Source organism: Micropterus salmoides, unplaced genomic scaffold (assembly GCF_014851395.1).
Source record: "Micropterus salmoides isolate LMB-PRFRI ecotype aquatic unplaced genomic scaffold, ASM1485139v1 Ms_hic_scaffold_14, whole genome shotgun sequence".
In the NCBI taxonomy this organism is placed as follows: domain Eukaryota; kingdom Metazoa; phylum Chordata; class Actinopteri; order Centrarchiformes; family Centrarchidae; genus Micropterus; species Micropterus salmoides.
In genome coordinates, this window is record NW_024040485.1 from 9771655 (window position 1) to 9794378 (window position 22724).

The 22724-nt window shown below is 40.1% G+C and overlaps 1 protein-coding gene across 4 annotated transcripts in view; it reads right to left on the reverse strand.

The window, feature by feature from the left end:
• Window positions 1-22724, reverse strand: part of LOC119901832 (collagen alpha-1(XI) chain-like) — a 116783-nt gene that overhangs the window by 27216 nt on the left and 66843 nt on the right. For all 4 annotated transcript variants that reach the window (XM_038717541.1, XM_038717542.1, XM_038717539.1 and 1 more), the window contains 28 exons: window positions 22355-22438; window positions 20993-21049; window positions 20337-20390; window positions 20208-20261; window positions 19746-19799; window positions 19577-19630; window positions 18761-18814; window positions 18614-18658; window positions 17813-17866; window positions 17667-17711; window positions 16216-16269; window positions 15103-15147; window positions 14645-14698; window positions 14518-14562; window positions 13447-13500; window positions 13319-13363; window positions 12309-12362; window positions 12098-12205; window positions 10982-11035; window positions 8308-8361; window positions 7075-7119; window positions 6725-6778; window positions 6361-6405; window positions 5929-5982; window positions 5726-5779; window positions 4345-4398; window positions 3800-3907; window positions 3075-3164 (listed from right to left, as the gene is read on the reverse strand). In XM_038717541.1, the coding sequence (XP_038573469.1) occupies window positions 3075-3164; window positions 3800-3907; window positions 4345-4398; window positions 5726-5779; window positions 5929-5982; window positions 6361-6405; window positions 6725-6778; window positions 7075-7119; window positions 8308-8361; window positions 10982-11035; window positions 12098-12205; window positions 12309-12362; window positions 13319-13363; window positions 13447-13500; window positions 14518-14562; window positions 14645-14698; window positions 15103-15147; window positions 16216-16269; window positions 17667-17711; window positions 17813-17866; window positions 18614-18658; window positions 18761-18814; window positions 19577-19630; window positions 19746-19799; window positions 20208-20261; window positions 20337-20390; window positions 20993-21049; window positions 22355-22438 (1626 nt within the window). The remainder of the gene's footprint in view (window positions 1-3074; window positions 3165-3799; window positions 3908-4344; window positions 4399-5725; window positions 5780-5928; window positions 5983-6360; window positions 6406-6724; window positions 6779-7074; window positions 7120-8307; window positions 8362-10981; window positions 11036-12097; window positions 12206-12308; window positions 12363-13318; window positions 13364-13446; window positions 13501-14517; window positions 14563-14644; window positions 14699-15102; window positions 15148-16215; window positions 16270-17666; window positions 17712-17812; window positions 17867-18613; window positions 18659-18760; window positions 18815-19576; window positions 19631-19745; window positions 19800-20207; window positions 20262-20336; window positions 20391-20992; window positions 21050-22354; window positions 22439-22724) is intronic.

A 22724-nucleotide genomic window follows, 5' to 3' on the forward strand; every position in this document is an offset into this window, starting at 1 on the left:
AGGAGAGGGTTAGATCTCATTCACTGCGGGCCGCTGCTCAATGCCATTCAAAGAGCAGTAATCACAGCTGTCAAATGGGCCTTTAAATGTTAACGTGTCTGTGTATGTGTGCCCACGTGTGTATGTTTAGATACATTTATACCTGTGTATGTGCATGTGTGTATGGAGGTAGGGCTGCACGATTTGGAGAAAAAGTTATATTAGGATTATTGTGGACAATATTGCGATTTGCCATTCGATTATAATGTTTGCTTGATTGTCAAGGAAAATGCACAAAATACTGACTGATTTTGAAATGCGTATTTCTCAACTTGAACAAAGTTAAACAATAAACAATATTTATAACAATAACTAGTAAAACAGATGTAAAACAGGACAAGGGGAGTGTGTTGCTCTACAGAGGAGGCGGCTAGAAGCAGCAAATATTGGCACACTGGCACCGGCTCAGTGTACATCTGTGTAATGCAGAGTCTCTATCCACAACCTGGAGGAGGAACTGCACATGAGTGTATTAGCATAACTAATAATATCTAATACTACATTCATTATAATTTCATATAATAGTATACTTTTTTACCACTATGTTTTATTTCTGTGGGTTGCTTTTATTCGATAAATCCTTGTGCAGGAAAAAGGATCTACGTTGGTCTCTAATTTCTTAATACTACGTCCTTACTTGTCCATAATCATATTGTTCACAATTTCACACCTCAAACTTTTTTTAATGTCCCGCCCCATCCAGGCTGTAATTGGTTGATTAACAAAAAGCGAGGGACAAGCAGGTCGGCTCTGTGAAAAGTTGAACATGTGGAACAACAAAAGACACAAATACAGAAAACGTTAAACGGCCAGCGGGCCAAACCCAAACCTTCCCTATCTTCTCCCAGTTTTCGTCTGTCTTACTGCTTCAGCTGCTGACGACGTCTCTCTGTCACAGAGTGAGCGGAGCACCGGCATTTCTCTCAGTAGTTACTTTAAGTATGTCTTTTTGTATATTAGTGATGATGTTATCATTACCAAAAGACATAATGGCAGTTGATCAAGGTCTACTGTCTTGTTTTGACTCTCAAGTAAAGTTTTCAAAATCCTACTTTTAGTATACCTTCCAGATTTAAGTACATGAAATCAAATATGCTATTTGTTTTAAGTGAATCTGAGCTCATTATCCCCATGTAGCTCCCAATTTACTGAGGCAGCAGGTCATTAAAGGGTCACATAAAATACACCTCCAAACAAAAAACATATTTCTATTCCTCATATTTCACCTATTCCTACTGGTGCATAGTTTTGCAGACTGCTTTAGATTTTGTTTGTCTAAGTTTCGCAATATAAATATAAAAGATGTCTGCTGTCACCCCAAAAAACCTTTGGTTAGTAGGATTTTGTTTATGGGGCTCATAGTGATGAAAAAATACATTTAAAATGTCCAATAGAACAGATTTCTTTAGAATTACTTTCTGCCAAAGACATACTCCATATAACAACTGTTCACAGTGAGGTCTGCAAAATATCCAGAGTAAAGTGGCCACTGTTTGTGGAGAGAGATATTGCACAGAAATACTCAATCATAAAATGCCATGATTTCAAAACATTTACTTAGGCTGCAGTTTGACTCCATCACAGAAAAATTGGCGACTACTTAATAAATAATGATATAGCCCAGTCTGTAGGCGTACTTATATTACGAATGCAAAAGGAGCCATTCAATGAGCTTCAAAGGAAATGAAAAAGAGAAGGGGGGACAAGGTTCTTGAAGCCTGCGGTGGGGCACAAGTTCAGGTACAGTCTATCTCTGGTCCCCTGTCATCTCCTTGAGATCCCGGCCCTTGAATGGCAATGCCTGTGCTGCTGAATCATAGCACCAGGAGGCTGAGATTGCATATGGAAAACACAGTTCAACAGAGGCAGTAAAGACTTTCATTATAATAACTAATTTACAAGCTCCGACAGAGCCAGGGGGTGCTAACGCTGCCAAGCCGGCCCTTTCCAGCTCTCCAGCTCCCACATTTCCCCACGGTGCATTAGAAGGCTGGAAGGAGCTTTCTTTGCCGGACACACAAAAAGTTATTTATTGGCTCATATATTGCTACTGTGCCTTTCCTCAAGACTGAGAGATGGGTCTATGTGTGCGTCTCTCTGTGCCTTTCCAAAAGAGAAAAATAAACTATCTGCATGTGTGTGCTTGCACAATGTTTGTGTTTGTACCTGCACTCTCTCAGCAAACAGAGGAACCTTTATGTTCTTGCTTATACAACAGGTGTGAATGTTCATGCATGTTTGTGTCTGTGCGTGATTGGATGGGATCCCTTGAAGAGAGAGTGGGAGGCTGTACTTGCTTGTGGAGTGCAGTGTGTATATATATGTGTGTGTGTGTGCCGCTGTTATGAAGAGAATGCCATCTCTCTGCACACATGGGACAAACATAACGGATGGTAATAAGTCTTTGCAGTGCTGTCGTGTGCTCCCTTAATGGTCAGCCTTGAAATGAGCTTCAGCCTCAGTTCCTCAAGCTGATCTTCAGTCAGCCTCTAACAGCTATCCACTTTCACCTTGAACTTTTTCTCACCCACACCCACTTCTTTTGAGAATTAATTCGGGTTTACTCAGCAGGGAAGAGTGCATGTGATGTACTCACAAACTTGTGGGTTTGAATCATAATCAGAGGGCTTTGACTCATCCTCCAACCTAAAACAAAACAGGGATTCCTTCAAGAAAAGGATCTGCAACTAGAGCAGCTCTAAAGGTGGAATTAAATGCCTCTAAAATGCACAGACTAAAGCTGATTACATAGACATTTTACTAGTTTAAATTCTTTGCCAAAGATATATTGACAACAGACTAGAACTTTCTATACCCTTGCTGAGATTAATGATGATAAAATATGTCAATATTGTGTCTGGCTCAGTCCTCTCCGTTGCTTCTATGTAAGCCAGTTCTGCACCTTCTAGTCAGGTCCACTGCCAAGCCTGACATTTGGTTTAACAGCAGGTAGTTAGCATAGTAATTGGGGTTTGGAGCTAAATTCAACCGGGTGTGTGCTCAGGATGTGTGATGTTGGGTGGTCTGAATGTTACCATGGCCCCTGGAAGACCTCTAGCACCCTGGAAGCCCCTCAGGCCGGAAGGTCCTGCCTTGCCACCAGGACCCTGAGGACCTGGATCACCCTACAGAAGGAGAAAAAAATAACACCCGCTCAGACATCTGATATACCGTCTGGTAATAGGTAATGATTAAACGTAGAACTGCTTTAGGCAAAAACTATGAGCAGAGCTGAATCTGTGAGAATGGCAGAGGAAAGTCAGAGAAAGACAGTATAAGTGATCGATCTATTTGATAAAGGCTGAAATTATTATTATTATTATTATTATTATTATTATTATTATTATTATTATTATTATTATCATGTGGGAACAACAGCAAGTAATTAAGAATTGAAGGCAAAAAAGAGATGTGCCACAGTTTAACATACAGATATCAAACGAATAATGAAGACTAGAATACCTCAGGTATTAAACAAAGGCAGCATGTCTATTTTTTAGTTGTTGTACCAGTTGTGTTCAGACCTCCTGTTCAGTTGTTCTCCAAAAATGTGTTAAATTTTGAACTCATTCATTTTTAACAACAAGTTTTGTTACAGTGGAAAATAAACTTTCTCTTCATTAAGAGATAACTATGATTAGAATACATTTGTTACATTAAAATGCAACGGGTAGAACAATTACAAGTAACTTCCAAGGACAAAAACAAAGAAGCCAGGATCTAGTGTCCACAGTGGCATTCAAGATACATTCCCATTTACCTTTCCACCCTCTTTTCCAGCAGCTCCAGGTAGACCTTGCTCACCTGGTGGACCAGGGGAGCCTGGGTGTCCTCGCTCTCCGCTGGGTCCAGTCTCTCCAGTTGGGCCCTGCCAGCGGCAACAGAGACATATTAAGGCCAGTATTCTCTAAAATGTCTTTACCTGTGTCCTAAATGAGAAATTATGTTTATACAGTAGTCGTACTTAAGATATTTAGACATCTCACATTTAAAAATAGTCAACAAATCATACTTTTTTAAAACCTACTTTTTGCTTTTTCCCATTGTAAATGGAAATCTTAATAAGATGGAATAATTTATTTTCAAACCACGCTTCATTTCTTTCGAAAGACAAGATTGCTCACTGTATGCATTGAAAATTTGTTTCAAAACCATTTGATGCATATTGATTACATTCTGCGCAAAGTGGTCTTGTTTTTCAGGATTCAGCTGTTGTTACAGGTACATACTTGGATTTCAGTGGCTCATAATTCTCCAACAACAAAGACAGGATAAGTAAGGAGGTGGACTGTGCTGTAAATCTACCTGTGGTCCAACCACCCCTCCAGGTCCTGGAGGTCCTGTCTTTCCTTGGAAGCCCTGAAAGGGAAAACAGAAATAATACTGACTGTACATACATAGTATTATATAGTGTTGTATGCTCTATGTTGTGCTGTACAGTATGCAAAGTCATAATCAGCCAGTAAGAATGACTTTTTAAAGCAAGAAAGATCATTTCACATCCAAATCATTTCCCTTATGTCCAGCTGGTATTTTCCTTCAAGTGGTGGAAGAAGTAGTCGTTTCCTTTACATAAGTAAAAATAGCAATACCACAATGCAAAAATACTTCATTATATGTCCTGCCAGAATATACTTAGGTAAAAGTAGAGAAGCCTTATCAGCAAAATGTATTTAAAGTATCAAAAGTAAAAATACCTCCAGGCAGCTTCCAGAGTGTAATTATATATATTATGGGATTATCATTATTATAGCTGGTCAAGGTGGAGCTACTTTTACCAATGTACATTATTTGTTTTGTTATATATTTTATATACACAATAACAATATGGTGTAGTTAAAATTACAATATTTCACTCTGAAATATAGTGCAACAAATTATCCAGAGGATTAAAATGGAAATACTTAAGTAAAGTACAAGTACCTCAAAAGTGTACTTGAGTAAATGTACTTAGCTACTTTCCTGTTTGTTTCTGCAAATAAATGCCTCACGCTGTAAAGCAGATCACTGTACTAGCATCAAGAAAATGACTCTTGACTCCAGAAAAAGTAAAAACTATTTACCTTATGACATGTTTATTTGCACTTTAATAGTATGCTAAAAAAATAGACAAAATATCTTGCTGTATATAAATACTTACTTATAAAAGCACACATGACTTAACTCAGTTCCATTCACTCCAACCTTACGGTCATTGAAACAAAGTATGTGCACAAAAAAATATGAGAATCGCTTGCTCTCAGTATGCAGCTGAAGTTTTGGACACATTAAAGACAGTGTTGCATAAAAAATGTGTATGTTACTATATCTTCTACTATGGCATGTAAAACAAATTAGACAGTATAGAACCGTATACACGGCGTGTGAAGCCCATCAAAGGCCTTGATAACGGGTGGTGTCATGATCAGTGATCAAATCAATAATCTTAAAATAAGTGATTATCATCTGTTGTGATGATAAATGATCTCAGCTGTGTTGCAGCGTCCCTACTCTCCGTTCTCTTACTGATTTATTATTGCACTAAGAGTAAAATGTGAATGCTCTTTCAGTTACCCTCTTCCTGGCTTTATTTTCTGTGTAACCTATCTGAAAGATTGAGTAGGGAGGAAGTGGGCCAATGCAAGATGTTCAGGGTCAAATGGCACGGCACAACACAACCCATTCATGGACGAAACTTTGCACTCACCGTCTCTCCCCTCTGTCCGGGATGACCAGGCAGCCCATCTTTTCCTGGTGGGCCCTGCGGGTAAACAGGTAGACAGTTCATAAAAAATCAAGACATCAGGTCATAAGTGCGTATTAATATTTAAAAAGCTTATATGAAAAGTGTCAACATGGACTTGTTGTGGACTGTGCTACCTCCCAGACAGCTTGACAGCAGCTACTTACATTGGGTCCTTTAGGTCCAGGAAAACCGACGGGTCCCTGTGGTCCTTGAGGTCCCTTAAATGAAAAGAAAATTATTAGTGAGTAGGGGGAAGACTGGATAAGAAACATGACACAACTTTAAATGGTTATCCTGGGAAGTAAGTTAGTAATAATTTATATTTACATATTTATTACAAATGTTTAGATATTTATGTGATTGTTCAGCAGCTTCAGCTTGATAAAGAGTGATGTACACAGAACATGCATTTATATATGCATTGTTAAAGCTGGAAATCAGCAGCTATTGCAGAGAGCAGACACCTTTAGATTTGACAAACAGCTGTAATTCACTAAGATTACACAGTACAATGCACCTGATGTACTTTCACTAACTCAGTGCAAAAAACTTTCAACCATTCAAGAGACACTGATCAAAAAATATCTGACACCAACCCTCTCTCCTGGCGGGCCAGGAGGTCCATCATTGCCTGAGGTGCCCTGAAGAGAAAGAAAAGGCACAGATCCAGCTAACATTAAACATTGTCAACTTTGTCAGAACTGTCGAAGTGAGAATAAAATGTATGCAAAGCACTGAGGTTATACAGAAAGCCTGTTTGTACATTTATATTTCTGCAGAAGTTGTTTTATGTGATTTACAGTCTAAACTATGTATAATATGTTAACCCATTCATGCCAAACATCATAGCAGGTAGAGTAAATGTTACAGTCGAACTACTGATTTTGCTCATGTTCTGATAACTTGAATGTATTTTCTTTACCCCACCATTATGTATTCAAAAAAGGCCCTGGCTCTCACCTTTGCACCTGGCTTTCCTGTTGGTCCTCTAGCACCACGCCCACCACGTGGACCCTACATACACAGTATGTAAAACAATACAGAAATCACAAGGAAAGAAATGGCATTTTCAGTGTTTTGTTCAATATCCCAAAACATAACAAAACAATGAAAACAAAAACACAGGTAATCAATGTCTAGTGCCTTCCCCGCCCATCTCTACAATTCCCCACCCGGTGAATATCCTCTTCAGTAGACAACAACTTAAATCCCATGCACAACTTCACAAAGGCAGAGATTTTCATTGAAACACAACAAATCATTTATGTGGAGGGCTTGTGGCTGATTTGGCAGACGGCTGAAATGCCTACCGTTGGGCCACGTTGCCCTCTTGGGCCCGCTTTGCCAGCAATTCCCTGAGAAAGAAAAACAAAAGCTTTGATTTAGGACAAAATCCATCCTTTAGCATCAACCAATGTGAGTACTTTTTCATCTCTTTTTTAGATGTTTAAGCTAAAGCAGTTCTATGATAAAAAAAAAATACACCCCAACATCAGACAGACACGAAATAGAACCATCTCAGCTGATCTTTGAACAAAAATAAATAATCAAATTGCTGCGGTAAGTGGTTACCCACACGCACTTGACAGCTTGAACTACCTGTCAGTTCTCGCACGCTGGGGCCAGGGGCGTCTGTCTCTCAATGTCTGTCTGAGAGCAAAGACGAGCTTGTCTCATCAATAATAACCCTCTCCACTATTCTACAACCCACATACCTTCATCTGTAACCCTCTTCAACTGGACCACTCTACGGTTACAGAGCTGAATACAGCTGTCAGTTGTCCCTCGAGTGCTAAATCCTGATTACACTGCAAGGCATGTGGACACCCCTGTTCTCTCACTTTTCTGTATTTTTTGTCTCTCCTCTCCTCTCCTCCTAGTCATAACTAAGGGGAATCTTAAACACAATCTACAGCACATGATGATATTTTAGGCAACTGTGTGTCACCAACTTTGTGGTAAACATTCAGGAAAGGTCCGTTCCTGTTTCGACATTACAAGGGGAAGTACGTAAAGAGATGGCATGTAGAGTTTGATATCGACGAACTTAACCATCCTGCACAGAGCCCTGACCTCACACCACTGGGATGAACTGGAACAACAGGCTTCAGCGCCTAGTATCAGAGGCCGACCTCATTAATGCTCTTGTGGCTGAATGGGAGCGAAACCCTGCAGCCAGGGTCCAAAATCTTGTTCAAAGTCTTCTCAAAAGAGTGGAGACTGTTATAGCAGCAAATTAATGTCAGTGGTTTTTGACATAAGTTGTTGGGGTGTCAACATACTTTGAGTGTTACATACTTTTTAGTACACAGTTGGGTTTAAAAACAGTGATACATACAAAGTGACATTTCAGGGATTCATTAACAAAGTTAAATACTAACACAGTTGATTCCTAAAATGTTTTTCTGTACACAGCTATTGCATGTATGTCTGTCCTGGAAGAGGAATCCTACACTTAATCCATTTGCTACACAAAAAAGGCCCACAGTCACCAAATGTGCGTGTCTTTAATAGGACAGAGAATAATGAATTCTGTGGCTCACCCTTGCCCCCTTCTCGCCATTTGCCCCGGCGAATCCAGGGAAACCATTGGAGCCCTACAAAGAGTAAAAAAAAGTCAGAGAAAGACATGAGTAACAGAAAGAAATAAATCAGAGTTGAAAGGGTATAAAAAAAGAGATGTCTACCCTACTGTGTCCACTAACAATGTGACAGACGCTTCAGAGAAAATCCCACTATTCTTTTGGAGCTGCACAAAGGGTAATTACTAGAGAAACTGTGAAGTCTGAACATAAGTACTGCCATACTAGCAAGCAGATATGGTATAATAGGGCTACAGTTTATACATTGAGTTCCTATAGATAAATGAGAACTGTCTTTTAATGCTAAAGAGGAGCCCAAAGGGAAAGTCTCCTCCTCACCATGGTCTGACACACAGACACACAGCGGTGCTGTTAGGTGTTAGCACAGCAAGGAAGCAAAATAGCAAGATTCAAAAGGCAGTGGGAGCAAATAAAGACAAAGGAAGGGGAAACGGCAGATCCCCCTTGATACCCATCAGCAATTTAGTTATTGGACTTTCGCAGGCTGTGCCTTCTGATAGAGGAGATGGTGCCAGTCAAACAAATACTAGAAAGGCAATCAATGAATAAAAGGAGCGTACCAAGCAGCTTACCAATGCAACTTTATGCAGCATTAGGTAGCACAAATATATATTCAGCTAATTTAGGTTCAGTGTTTCTTTGCCTCTGCTGCACTGCAAGGTCATGTGCATGTCTGGGTGTTTTGAGTTTAAAACGTACTCTGATGCCATGCACATCTATAGTGCTCATTACTGCCCATATGCATATGTATACGAATCATAATACGGTGCAGTATAAGCAAGGGCACCACAACAAGGCAGCGTGGGCAGAATTGCAAGAGGTAAACATCCCAACATTGTGGAGACAGCAGGAATGGAGATCTATGCTGCCTAATTTGTTTTTCACAGAGGGGCAGTTATGGTTAACTGAAAGGAGCGCTGGTACTGGACAAGCCTGACTTGCGCCACAGAGATAAGACAGTCCACTGAAGCTATTGCAAATGGCATCCAGAATTAACGGTGTGGGAAAGCTGTTAACAAAGAGTGATGGGGCACAGCGGCCAAAAACACAGCCAGTGGAGGGATTCATGCACAGGCTGATCAAGGGGGATAAAGGCTGCAAGCGGGCCAAGACTTTGACCCTGAACCTACTCATGAGGACAATGTGACATTTTATAATAATGATGATACTTTGTAATGAAAATGTGGGGGGTTCTGTTTCTCTCTTAAAATGAAAACAGCAGTTGCACTCCTAAATTATATGATTAAACTAAGGAAAGGAATATTAACTTCCAGTCAAATATAAGAATTTGAAAGATTTTTGTCTATAAAAGCAACCTCCTACTTTTTTGACTTAGAGAATGTGTCACAATTTTTAAATGCTGGATATCTTTCTCTCTCTTTTATGAAAACTCTTCAAATGCAGGCTATAGAGAGGAAAATATGGCATTCTTTATACCATGCCAAAGTCAGGCTGCCTTTAATGTCTCTCCTAAAACTTCTTCTTTTGAAGGATATAGAGTCTAAAAAGAAGATCTGATCCTGGGCTCCACTGGGAACCTTTGTGGGCAGCCTTTGTTCAAAATTATTTATGGATACAAACAAAAGAATATCCTCTGTGTTTTTTTTTCTCTCATCACTAGTCTGCATTCTTTTACTACATATTTGTTTGATTTCACAAGTGAAATGTTTTATTCAAGAGTAAAATACCCAGCAATTAAAAGAAGTGATACAATTGCTTGCAAAGTACTGGAAAGAATACTGTACATTTAACTGTAACTGTATCTTATTTCCCCTGTGTCTCTCCCACTTTGTGTAATTTTTCCAGGGCTCTTATTAATTGGTGTGCCCAGTTTAGCTCAGATCCAGCTGACATTAACAGACAGAGAGGGAGGCTTGCCTATCCGGATGTTGTGAGAGTAGGTGTATCTGACCCATCATATCAGTGCCAAGCTGTCAGTGCTGACAGCAGCAGAGGGGAACCAGCTGCAGCAGCACATCTTGATAGTGGAGCTGCTGCACAGTGGTCAGCGCTACAGTGCAGTGGAATGCAAGACGATAATGCCTGGAAGAGTTTAAGGAGGGAGGACAGCTGATGACTCCAGCAGGTGACCATGCCACTTAGGCTTCCTATAAGAGTTGTGCCAAGTGTACAGTGGGTGTCTGCTTGGGTTCGTGTGAGTAAGGGTTAGGCAGCAAGTCAGCAGATTTTACTTGAGAGCAAGTTTAGATATGAGTGGATGTTAATCAGACAGACATGGTTAGAAGGTTATGTAGTCACTGAGAGAGAATCCATCCACATATACACTAACATTCAAAGATGTATACACATGCATATATACTGGTCACATATGCTTTATGTAGACAAGACATCAGGAACATACACATACACGCAAGTGCACACACATAAGCATCATAGTTTCAGACTGAAAGGCAGTGTAGTGAGCGAACACAGAGGTTGTCCTTCAGCTGCACACAGTACTGAGTTGGCAAACGTCTGCTGAACTGCCCTTGACCAAGATAATGAACACCTACAGCTGGTCTTGAACTCTGACCTCCCAGTTGGAGTGGTGGTTTACACAGTAAGAATTTCTCTGCATTCATCAGTGAAGTACATCATTACTCCCAACACACACCTTAGAGCCTTGTCTGCCAGGGTACCCAGGCAACCCGGGAACTCCAAGTTTTCCCTGAAAAAGGAGCGAAGAAAAACAAAACACAGATGATGAATTCTCATTGTGTCACCAGAGACATGGTTGGAGACTGCGGTAAAGTTCACAGAAGCATTACAAAAAGCAATAAACCTAAAACCATAAAGTTTAACTTCTAGTGTGGGACATTTTTTTAATACCATGTTTATGTACATGACATCATCCATGCAGAGGCTATTCTGCTTTTAATCCAAAATGTCATTCCACTTTGGTCCATTTTGGACATTAAGAAGTACATGGAATCTGATGTAACTACCCTGTGTGCCTTTAAACTAAGGTCAAGGCATATATTATTATTTTGATTTTGTTATAAATCGAATACTTCTGACTCCGGTGCTGGTAAGTCTATCTGTGGTCATTGTGTGTTTCTATCATGTCATTTTAGCCACAACATGGATTGATCCAAGCCTATTTAAGAAAAGAGTTCATTGATCAAAACTCTTTATAAACTGGTGTGTCTCTTTAAAGTCATTACTTGGGTTTATATTCTAATCCTTTCATCTGAAGATGTTGTTTTATCTGTTAATACTAATTTGTTTAGTGTGTAAATGCTGCAGCACCACGAAGCAAGGTACTGTGTGGCAAGATCAAAGCTCCCTGGAGAAATGTTTGCAAGACAAGATAATTGAAAGGGACTGTTGTAGAGCTTGAGGGAGGTGGAGAAAATCTTGACTTCAAGTTTATCAGGGCAGCTACAAAACTAGTAAAACTCTTCAGACTGCTTTCTTTCCAGTCCATTAAAGAAATATGTCATTAGACCCCTATTACTGTAAGAAAAGAGCAATCCTGCCCCTTGTCTGGTTTCTGAACAGAGCTGAAAAGATCGTGTATTCCTCAATTTATTCATATATATGAGTATTCGTATGTTTTAACCTTTAATCGCCCTGTAAAGCATTTTAATCGCATATGTGTGTAATTACCATATGCAATTAAACTTTAACTTGAGCATGAACTGCAGCATGCCAATAAAGCACTTTAATCAAAATGAAAATCCAGTTTTACGATTCAGCCTTTACAAGTATTGATTATCAAGCTGATTACCTTCTCTCCGGCTAATCCTAAAGGACCAGCTTCTCCGTTGGGTCCAGACTTGCCCTTGGGGCCCTCGGGGCCATCCTCTCCTCTGGGTCCTACTACACCAACCTCACCCTTGATGCAAAGAAAACAATTGTGAGAAGTGTTATTATCTTTACTACCCTATCACTCTCTGCCACTACAAACACCAGTATTCTCTTTAGAGATGATGATTCACCTTGTCCCCTTTAAGACCCATGTCACCTTTGAAGCCAGGGAATCCATCCTCTCCCTGAAGACACATGAAGAAACAGATAAAGCATTAAAAAGGAACAAGATGTTCAGAGTTTAGAGTTTGATCCAGTATCAAAGAGACAAAATGAACAAATTCCAGTAAAATAGTTAACATCTAAAATATTTAAATCGCAAAAAAAGGAGGAATACAGATGGACCACTTAAGTGTCAAAATAATAATGAAAGTTTATTAATGCAGTCTAATAGCTCTATTGGCAGTCAAGAGTATAAGGGTTCCTTAGGATAGTTTAATACGGACACCTAGTGGCCACTTACATAAGCATTTGAAGTTGCCTATTGCTGTTTCTCTTTCTCTCTGTGTTGTTCTACTGGCATCTGGTGGTTACAATTCAGAATGCAGTTTTCAGTCTTTTATACAGGCACGTCCATCATTGGTTCATTGGTTGACAGGTGTATATATCATATATTGATGCCAATTTTCTGTCACATTTTTATGCATGAAACTACTAAGATAATAAATTATGACAAGCATTTAAGCTAATGTGTAACTTTGGATTGCTCATCCCACAGGATTTTTATGTAAGACAGAAGCATCGAAGTAGAGGAGCTTTAAACAACATGCTCAGAATTTTTAGGTAATCTCTGAAGAGCTTCAGTTTCCTGACAATTGGGAGGAAAATCGATCCAGTGGCACCGAGGTAGCAGCAGGCTAAATTCAACCACTCATTCAATCGAAGAAAACAATGGCAACAGATCAATATTCACCGAAACCACCCTACAAACAGCCTCATTCCAGTTTAATGTTCCACACCCCATTACAGCTCAGTGGCATGAGGACGTATCAGCCAGCCCAATGGTCCCTTAAGAGATTTTCCACTTGCTGGACTCCAAGGAAGCCTCATTTGAGATGCAATTACAACTCTTATGGGTCCATTTTCAGAAGAGTGACATCTGTCAGTCATGTTGTCATGTTGAGGCTGGAGAGGTGTTTACCTTTTCTCCTTTGTCACCTTTGAGGCCTCTAATTCCCTCAGCACCCTGGAGAGAGAGGCAAATGTAGTCAGACTGAAATTTAGGGAAAATGGAAATGTATCATGGCTTATGGCTAAGATAGCACTTACTTTCACACCACGAGGCCCGGGGTAGCCGATGGATCCCAGAGGACCAGGATGACCCTAAAAGATTATAAAAAGGTGTCATGTGTTAAGTGAAGTAACTATTACAATGCATCAACCTTTACTGTAACGTCTCTCTGTTGTATTATATAACTTTATTAGATTTTCATAGATTTCCATTGATTTCCAAATTATTAGTGAACCCTCAAAAAGCTAAAGTTATGCATATGGAAATAAGCAATGGATATAATCTTCTAATATCCAGTAGTGAAATAATACACTGGATAAAAATAAACGTGTGAACTTTGGTAAACTGCTAAAAAAAACTAAAATGAATACATTTCTAGTATTCACCAGTTTTTTTAAATTTGATCATACTTGGTCTAATCCTGTAATGTGTATCTTTTAATGAACACGATAGGGAAGATTAAAAAAAACACCAGATGGATGACGTAAACTGAAATCCAAACTTTGAAAAAAGTATGAACCTCCACTCATGCTGCACCTGTAGCAAATTGTCCTGTACAAATAATGGCACGATTTTAATAATTGTTCTCATGTGTTTTTTCTTTTTCTTTTCTTTTTTTGTTGAAATAACTTTATGACCATGTGTAAAATTAGCTCATATTTTCAGATCTCTCTCTCTCTTTATAGTGACCCTATATAAACTTCTACATTCATTTTGGAATTACTTTTCATGGTTTGATTTATATTGTTCTTTTGAAGGTGCCAGCTCACTGCAGTTTATCACATGGAACAACAAGGTGACCAGGCAATCAAAGAAAATCACGAGATTAGCCAATTACAGGAAGAATGAGTAGGTCACCTTAGTTTATTCTATTTCTGGGACAGCTTACCAGATATTATCTAAATTGTGTGGTTGTATTAAACCTCACCCCACTGGCACACTATGTAGGCTCAACAAATGCTAAACTGAATCATTTGCAAAGTCGGCCATATCTAGCTGTTTCCCTGTGCAGTGGCACACTTGATGAATCTTTGCGAACAACTGTAATTACACACTTTCCTGTAAAATCCAGAAGAGTTTTATTTACAACCATAGTATATTATACTTACAGCTGCTCCTTTCTCGCCTGGAGGACCTTCTTTTCCTGGGTGACCCTATAAAAGAAGTCCAAGAGATTCAGATGGTATTTTGTCTGAATGGTGTAAAAATGAAAAATGAGTCAGGTGTGTTACTTACAGGAGGGCCATCAGCACCAGCGAGGCCAGCCAAACCTTGTTTCCCCTGAGGTCCCTATGAAGACAAAGCAAAAGATAAATAGGAAGTTTTATCAACAGACTGACAGATAGATGAGTTCATACCACACAGTCTATAACAGTATTCTGAAGACTGCCAAAAGTTCATCTGCTTAAAAATATTATTAAAATATCCACAAAACCACCAAAAGAATATACTTTAAATTTGACGAAGTAAGTGCTTATGCAGGAGTAGTCCTATGGTAATGTGTATACAGTGAGTGTGTGAGTGCATGTCTGTGAGTGTTTTAATCTTCAGAGAAGCTAGCAAAGCCCTATCGCCTCAGACAGCAGTGCATCTGCAGAATCACTTATGAGGTCTTGACTGAAACATTCACTTATCGGGGCAGCAGAATTGTGGTGGGAAGACTGAAGGGGTGACTGTGTTCCCTCTTTACTTACTTTTTCTCCCGGAGGCCCGATTGGACCCTGAGGACCGACGAGACCCTGAAAGACAATCGAGATAGGCCTGTAATTAGAACAGTTAGATGACTTCCCTAATCAGCCTTACACGTTATTAACCCAAAAGGAAGTGGTACATTTGGGGACAAAGAACACCTGTTTTGTCAGTTTGGGGAAATCTATACCTAATTGTGTGTGCGCTGTATTTGTAATTTGCTTGTTTTGTAATGTGTTAATCTTCTTCCTTCTACAATTCCAGTCACTTGTTTTTGTAGCTTAGCTGCTTCATGCTGCTTATTCAGTTCTGTCCACAGGGAGGTTCATTCTTTTTCTACAGTCATTTTGAAGTCACGCACCTTCTAAAGAATTCACCCTATGAGGAATAAAAAAAGTATTAACAGTTAAAATAAGAAAGCCTTGTTATTTTTTTCTACGGGCCAATGCCTTCCCTGGAAGGCATCAATCTTCCTCTGGCCAGGTATAACTAAAATGAAGTAATTTTTTCAACCTGTATACCATCAGGATAGGTCCCTACTAATACTTTCCAGGCGAATGATGCCATGCTGTCCAGGCTGTGAGTGTCAGCAGGACTGGAAATCTCACCTGGCAATAGTCATTTAGCCCTGGCTACAACATCGGGTGTACTGTTTTGTTTTAGAGATGACTTCAAAATGGAATATTTTTCACTGGGCCACCAACTGGACACCGTAATCAGGTTAAGTGCTATCAAATCAGTACAATGTCTCATCTCAGGAGGAGAGAGAGTCTTTTGCTCTATTTTGGTGTCAGTTTTGCGGATTGGCTGCAACTTATGGAGTGAAGGATGGAGTGAAAGAAGGAAAAGGAAATAGAGCAAAAGAATAATATGCCTGTGGACGTTTGATTAAGAAAACAGGAGTGCAAGTGATCATTTGAGTTCTCCCCTGAGTTCTCCCCGTTGCACAATGTCATAATGCTGCAACGACGGAGCATGAAAAGGACAGACTGAGGCAGATAGCACAGAGAGCAAGAGAGCAGAGAATGGGGGACACAGCAGGAGAGACAGAGTGACCAGACAGGGTTTAAAAAAAGAGACAGATACGGAGAGAACGAGAGGAAAGAAAAGAAACTTACATGTGGACCAGGCAGACCCTGTTGCCCAGGAGGCCCTGGCTCTCCTTGTGGACCCTGTACATAACAAAGAGAAAGAGAAAGATGCAATTAATATTTCCAATCACTGCAAGACACTAAGTTCATTTATTCTATTACTTCTGAATACAGAAGACTAATTTATGGGGCAACATGGCGCAAACCTTAAAGAGTCTTTTTTTCCAAGGTACTAGATGTTAAGAAATTTACGTTTCCACTTCAAATCTGTGGTCTTGGGTTAGTGAAAATTCTGGGTGACCTTGCACAGATAGATTGGCTGAACTAGCTTATTCCAATCTATGTCAAGACTGTGAAACAAAAAGGTGCACATGGTGAAAAGAAATGCAATACGCTGGCTCATGAAGCAGAGCTGTCTGGTTTCTGGCCTAATACATAGCTATGTTTAGTCTCCATCAAAGCCAGTCCTGAAATCTGGTGGCTGGTCAGAGTCTGCTATGAAATACAGCTTTATCTAAATACATGCTCCGGGGCTACAGAGCCATCTGGGTATGGATTAAGGCTAATAGGACTAACTGGAATGGTGGGTTGTTTGGTATTCCTGCTGAGATTTAGTGTGTCACAAACCAAATATATACAAAAACAGGCAAGACCCTTATGAAGCAGTCTGCTCCAGCTGTTACAACAAAACTAAATACAAATGCTGGATTGAGAGAATTTTAGGTTGCCTGACTGTTGTTGTTAGCAGCAGGGCCTTAAGAGCAAAATGTTGGGAAGGATCCAAAGGTAGTCAGTAAAAACATTTGGATTCCTCACTTGTTAAGGATGTCTTAAAAACATCCACATGTTAGAGGCTGGTATGTGTACCGTGAGGGTTTATAAACCCTTTGGGAAGCTCTACTACTGTGTACTATACTTTCAAGTGTTCTGCTTTGGTTTTTAGAGAGATCAATACAAACTTTGGAGACACTAATGAGAAGCACACCATATTCCTATATTGTTTTTTGTCTCTTTAACAGGTGCTTTCTTCGACTCAGTGACTCAGTGACCACAGACTAATGCGTGGGCTTGTCCAGCTGTCTTGACCAATGATCTGTTACGCTCATTCAAACGTCCCACTGAGAACCTCCGGGAAGCAGAATGCAGCACATGCACAGATAGGCTTTTCGGTTTCATCCCTTACTAAAGCGTATGGCCTCTTCAGTCAGAAGGCTTTGTAGTTATGGGAAATGCCTGACAACTATGACAAGACAATTCCTACATCTACCATCTCTAATCCGCAAATTACCTATGACCTCCATTCATGTAATGTTGCACAGGGGTAAAAGGTCACCGACCTGCAATCAGCCTCAGGCAGGCCGAATGACATGGTAATTGCTTAGGTGGTTTTGACATATGTGCGCAGGAAAACTCCCTTTTCTGACAATGTGATTTTATCTCTCTCTAGCTAGATTTTAAAAATGATCAATTTTTCTCACCATGTTCCCTTTGGGACCGGATTGCCCATCAAGTCCAGGAAGACCCTGAAAATGTCAGAATTTGACAATGAAAGTCGCCATCTCGTTGAGCTAGAACACAAATTATGAGTAGTAGAAGAATCAAGTGATATAGGAGGTGTACTTACACGCTGTCCTGCAGGACCTGCAGACCCTCTGGGGCCAAGCAAACCTCGAGGACCCTGTACATCAAGACAAGCACAAGTTAAAGAAAACCATGTAAAATAATAACTATACGTATAGTCTGTAACAATGCGTTGTATTTAGAAATAAGCAGACGATAAAAAAATTGCCATTATATATTGAACATTATAGGTGCACTGAAAATACTTAAAACTGGTTTGACAAAGTGTGGAAAATACTGACCCCTTGTGGTTACATGTGGTAACTGCAGGTGCATTTCGGGGAATTGAGCATTAAAGTAACATCTTATCTCAAAATCTAAAGTTGTGCACTTACAGTCATTGCACTTACTGTGCTCTTTCATCTTATGGATAGCGTGTGTGATGAAATGCTGTGCAACTATTTCTTCAAAAGGACAATGTTGTTGACTGGAAACAACCATTTTTTCATGCAAGTGCATGGTCCATTTCAACTGAGCCAGGTAGAATATGGTATTTTCTCCTGGATAATGACAGAACAACACATTTCCATTCTGCCTGGGCAAGGTTGACTTTTCAAACACAATGGTCCTTGCAGACAGGAATGTTGTTACAGTCGCAAGAAGAGAGGAGGGCTGTGTGTTGAAATAATTGCCAAAGTGAATGTGGAGGAGGGAATAAGGAGATACGGCCTGCAGCAGCACAGGAAATGAGCAAAATGATGGTCATATATTTATCATATTCTTCCTTATCTTTGTCCTGATTAAATAAGATGCAGTTTAACAATCTGGTCCAACTGCGTCATCGGGTAATAATAAATACACTTACACTCTCTCCAGCCACACCTCTCTGTCCAACCTGGCCATCTTCACCCTTTGGATAGAAAGAGAAACTGTGTGTTATTTATCAATATAGAGTAGTTTTAAGACGTTTGAAAAAAAGGGTAAGTTCTTTGGTGAATGATGATCTACTTACTCGTGGGCCATCCTCTCCTGGAGGTCCTGGAGAACCTGTAGGACCGTGTTCTCCCTAAAAAGGAAAAAAAAAATCACAAAACAGGAATATCAGCAAAGAGCGGAAGGGGCAGATCACAAGAGTTAACAAGCTTCATCCCTGCAGCCACAAGAGAAAACTGTTCCTAATTTTTTATTTTTAGAAAAATATATGGGTCAAAAATTCAGAAAACATAGAGAAACGATGTTTAAAAGGGAGAAACAAAACTGCCTTTAATCTACAGCAAGCATAGTTACCACAATTGGCATGGACCTCGATGGTTACCACTATTTGTAGCGCTCTATACAGGCTTGCCTACCTCTGGTGTCCCTGTAATTACTCAGTATAGGATAAGAGATGACAGCCTGTCTAGAAATACCCCTCTGTGATCTCTTGTCCTTTCTCTTTCAGCTCTATACGACAGGCCCAAATTCCACAAACACCAAACTCAGCAATCCTCATTCGCCTCCAGGGCTGGTTACACACAGCCCAAGTGGTTCTGGAGTCGGTCCCACCTCTCATAAGTGGGTCATACGCCCTAATGAGTTCCACTGGTTCAGAATTCAAATCTGTCAACACTGGAGTGTACATGGGATGGATGGGAGGTGGCCTTTGAACTACCAATCAGCTGTGATGCTGGTGTAACGACAGAGTACAGGACGGCAGTGACTGTGAACAATGAGGATTTGGGTCTAAAAATAAAAGACTGTAGGATCGTATTTCTGGAGACATGTAGAAGTCGTTGGAGCATGGGCAAGGTCGTAAAACACACATCATTAAACCTCTCCTCATACTTACTCTGTGCCCCTTTTCTCCAGGAAGACCAGGGAGACCGTCAAAACCTCTGTCACCCTGAAACAGCACAGTAACAAATGGTTAGCTCTATCGATCACTTTGGCGGAACAACTTTTCAAATGCATCCCAGAGCCTCTCACTGGTTTACTGGATAACCTGGTGTGTTCTTTACCTTGGACCCTGCCTCTCCTGGCATTCCTCGAGCGCCATCAGCTCCATTTCGACCCTGGAGAACACGCGAATATCATGTTAGGCTACGTGGAAATCACATTAAAAAAATACTCAATTATATTTGGATGGATTTTAGAGAATACAAAACAGGGAAGATGTTTTCATTTTTCTAACTAGTTTATAGTTGCATAAACATGACTTAATGAATTTACACAAGATGCAGAGATGATTATTGGGTGCAGCTGACTTATTTGAAATGAGGCCATGTTTGAAACTAGACAGGCTCTTCTCTTTGGGCATTGTAGCATTGATCACTGGACCCTTGTTGGCTTGAAATATTAGAAATTTAAACATATTCTTCAGTTCTGATCCTACAAAACAGTGTTGCTCTGGAGGAGATAAATCAATAAAATAATAAAGTATACAAACCTTCTGATTGAGCCTAGTTGGAAAGAACACTTACCCTTTTTCCTGCTTTCCCTGGCGGACCAGTCGAACCCTGAAGACCTCTGGGTCCCTATGGGGAAAACACGAATGCATAAAACACTGAACAATGCAGAGTAAAAAATAAAACACCAACAAAAAAACTCACCTGTGGCCCAGGATCGCCACTGTCACCTTTAAGTCCAGGAGCACCAGGAAGTCCCTTTTAAACATACACACAGGCACAAGATTTAATGAATGAATATGGCACTGAAGCCAAATATTTTGTCATCTCATCATTTCTCTCTTTCTCTGTAGTCTACGTTGGACTAGATCTCAATGCAAATCCAAACACACATAATACAAGATTTCAAACTTGGATTGGGAATATAAAACAGAAAGACCTCCTGGAGCATCTCGAATTGGTGGAACATTCATGTGTTGTTTGAGAAAGGCATGAAGGCTCTGGTTGTGTGAAGGACGCTCCCAAAACAAGAGGAAGGCTTCAGCTAAGAATGTGCGGGACGTTATCCCGAACTATCAGGAATATATATGTAAATAAACAGGTTTGTTATTTGTTTATTTTTATCAAATTATTCTGGGTGGATGTTGATGGAACAGAATCTAATCTGCTCACAGACAGTTAGGGAGGAGGGTGGTTTGTGTGTGAGCATTTACAGGCGTAAGGACATGATAAATGCCTGGAGTTGAATCCTTCACAGGAAGAGGCGCTAATCACCTAACTGTGAAACGAATGGATGTTACAATAACTAGACCAATGGTGTGTCTGCGTTTGCAGGTAGAAGGCTTTAAAAAGCTACTCACCACAGGACCAGATCTTCCTGTCATGCCTGCTGGCCCTGGAGCACCTCTCATAGCCAGCTGTGGATCAGACAGAAACAACCCATAACCCCAACTGGTCAGCTGACAATATTGACACCCTTGCATTTATACCTGTCTAGACAAATTGAAAGGATCAAAAAACAGTATTTCCCCCTCTAACACGAAGGATTCTGATAATGTACTGTACGTTTTGTATTTGAAGGGCAGGCATGTCTGCACGTTATGAGGTTTTCTTTGCATTTAGTTTATCTGCACCATTTAAGTGGGTGTCAGAGTGTCTGTTGTTAGCCGGATGGAGATAGTTTAAATAGATAAAAAACTTCCGATAATAAGTCAGCTTTATTTTTATTTTTAAATCTCAAAATGAAGACCGCCATGTGCACATTTTTGTTTGTATATTATTCTAATATTGCAAAATGAACGTGGTATGGAACATTAAAATTGACATTCACTCAAGTAACTGAGCTAAACACTAAAAAGGAATAAAGAATAAATACATTAATTCACTAATAAAACCTCCCTCCCCTTTAAAGCTGTGTATTTTACTTTGTTCTTGTTCATTGTTGACCACAGTCTTGTTCTGCCAAAGAAGTCGTCTGGGATTTATTTGCAGCCTTATTAGTGAATGAGTAAATTTGCTAATTCAAAGGAAAACAATTCACGCCCTAGGCTACACTTAAGACCAAATCACACAAATTAGTTACATTTGCATTGTGGTTGTCAATTGCAGGTGTGAGGTAACATTTCCACAGCGCAAATAGGTCAAAGAGAATTCAACAAGATCAACAATTTGCCTTTACATTTTGAAGAACTCGCAACTCCTGCCATGCTTTTTTTCTTTTTTGTTGCCTGGGCCAAACCTCTGGCATAAAAGACGAATATAGAAAGGTGACAAGTGCTTTCAAGACATTACTAAACACCAGTCTGACAACCCTCCAGCTCCATAGAGTGTTGTGAATTTGTGAAAATTCAGTGTTTGTACAACACTTAATGATCTCCATGTGTCCCCACTATAGATCACACCTTGCTTACAGCCACATATTCAAGCTCTTTTTCAAACAGTGCTATGGTTATCAGGACCCCTGAGTGAGTGTGAACATCTGGTGTGGCTTTATGTACTACCTAACCTGACACAGGTCCATATTTTGGAATTCAGACAGTTTATGGGATGAGCGGGACTTGTGAATAATGATTCCTCCTTTTTATTATTTACTATACTTTCTGGGTCACTACATTTTTTCCTTTTACAAAACTTTTTGGTAAACTGACACACAGCAAATCATAGTAAAGCATCCTCTAAACTGAGAAGGAGGCACTGGGGTCATATTCACCACTGATACTTACCCTAGCCTGAGAGAGGATGGCCTGAGCCTGAGCCTCCTGGGCAGAAACCACAGGTCCCTTGTGCGCCTCACCACCCGCACGGAACTGTAAACAAAAAAAACAAACAAAATAGAAACCTGCTTAAAAGCAAATTGACTTGTCTCTTTTTTTACAGAGTGAGACATCTAATGATCTCCCATGGCGAGTGTGTTCAAATCTTTTTTTGTTAAACTGTAAAGCTGTCACCAGGCCACACATATTCACACATACATATGCTGGCACACAAGCACAGGCAGCTCTCTTTCTTTCTCTCTCTCTCTCTCTCTCACACACCCACACACACACATAAATATGTGTCACCAAGCCTTTCAAATCCTCAGTCACTGGTTCC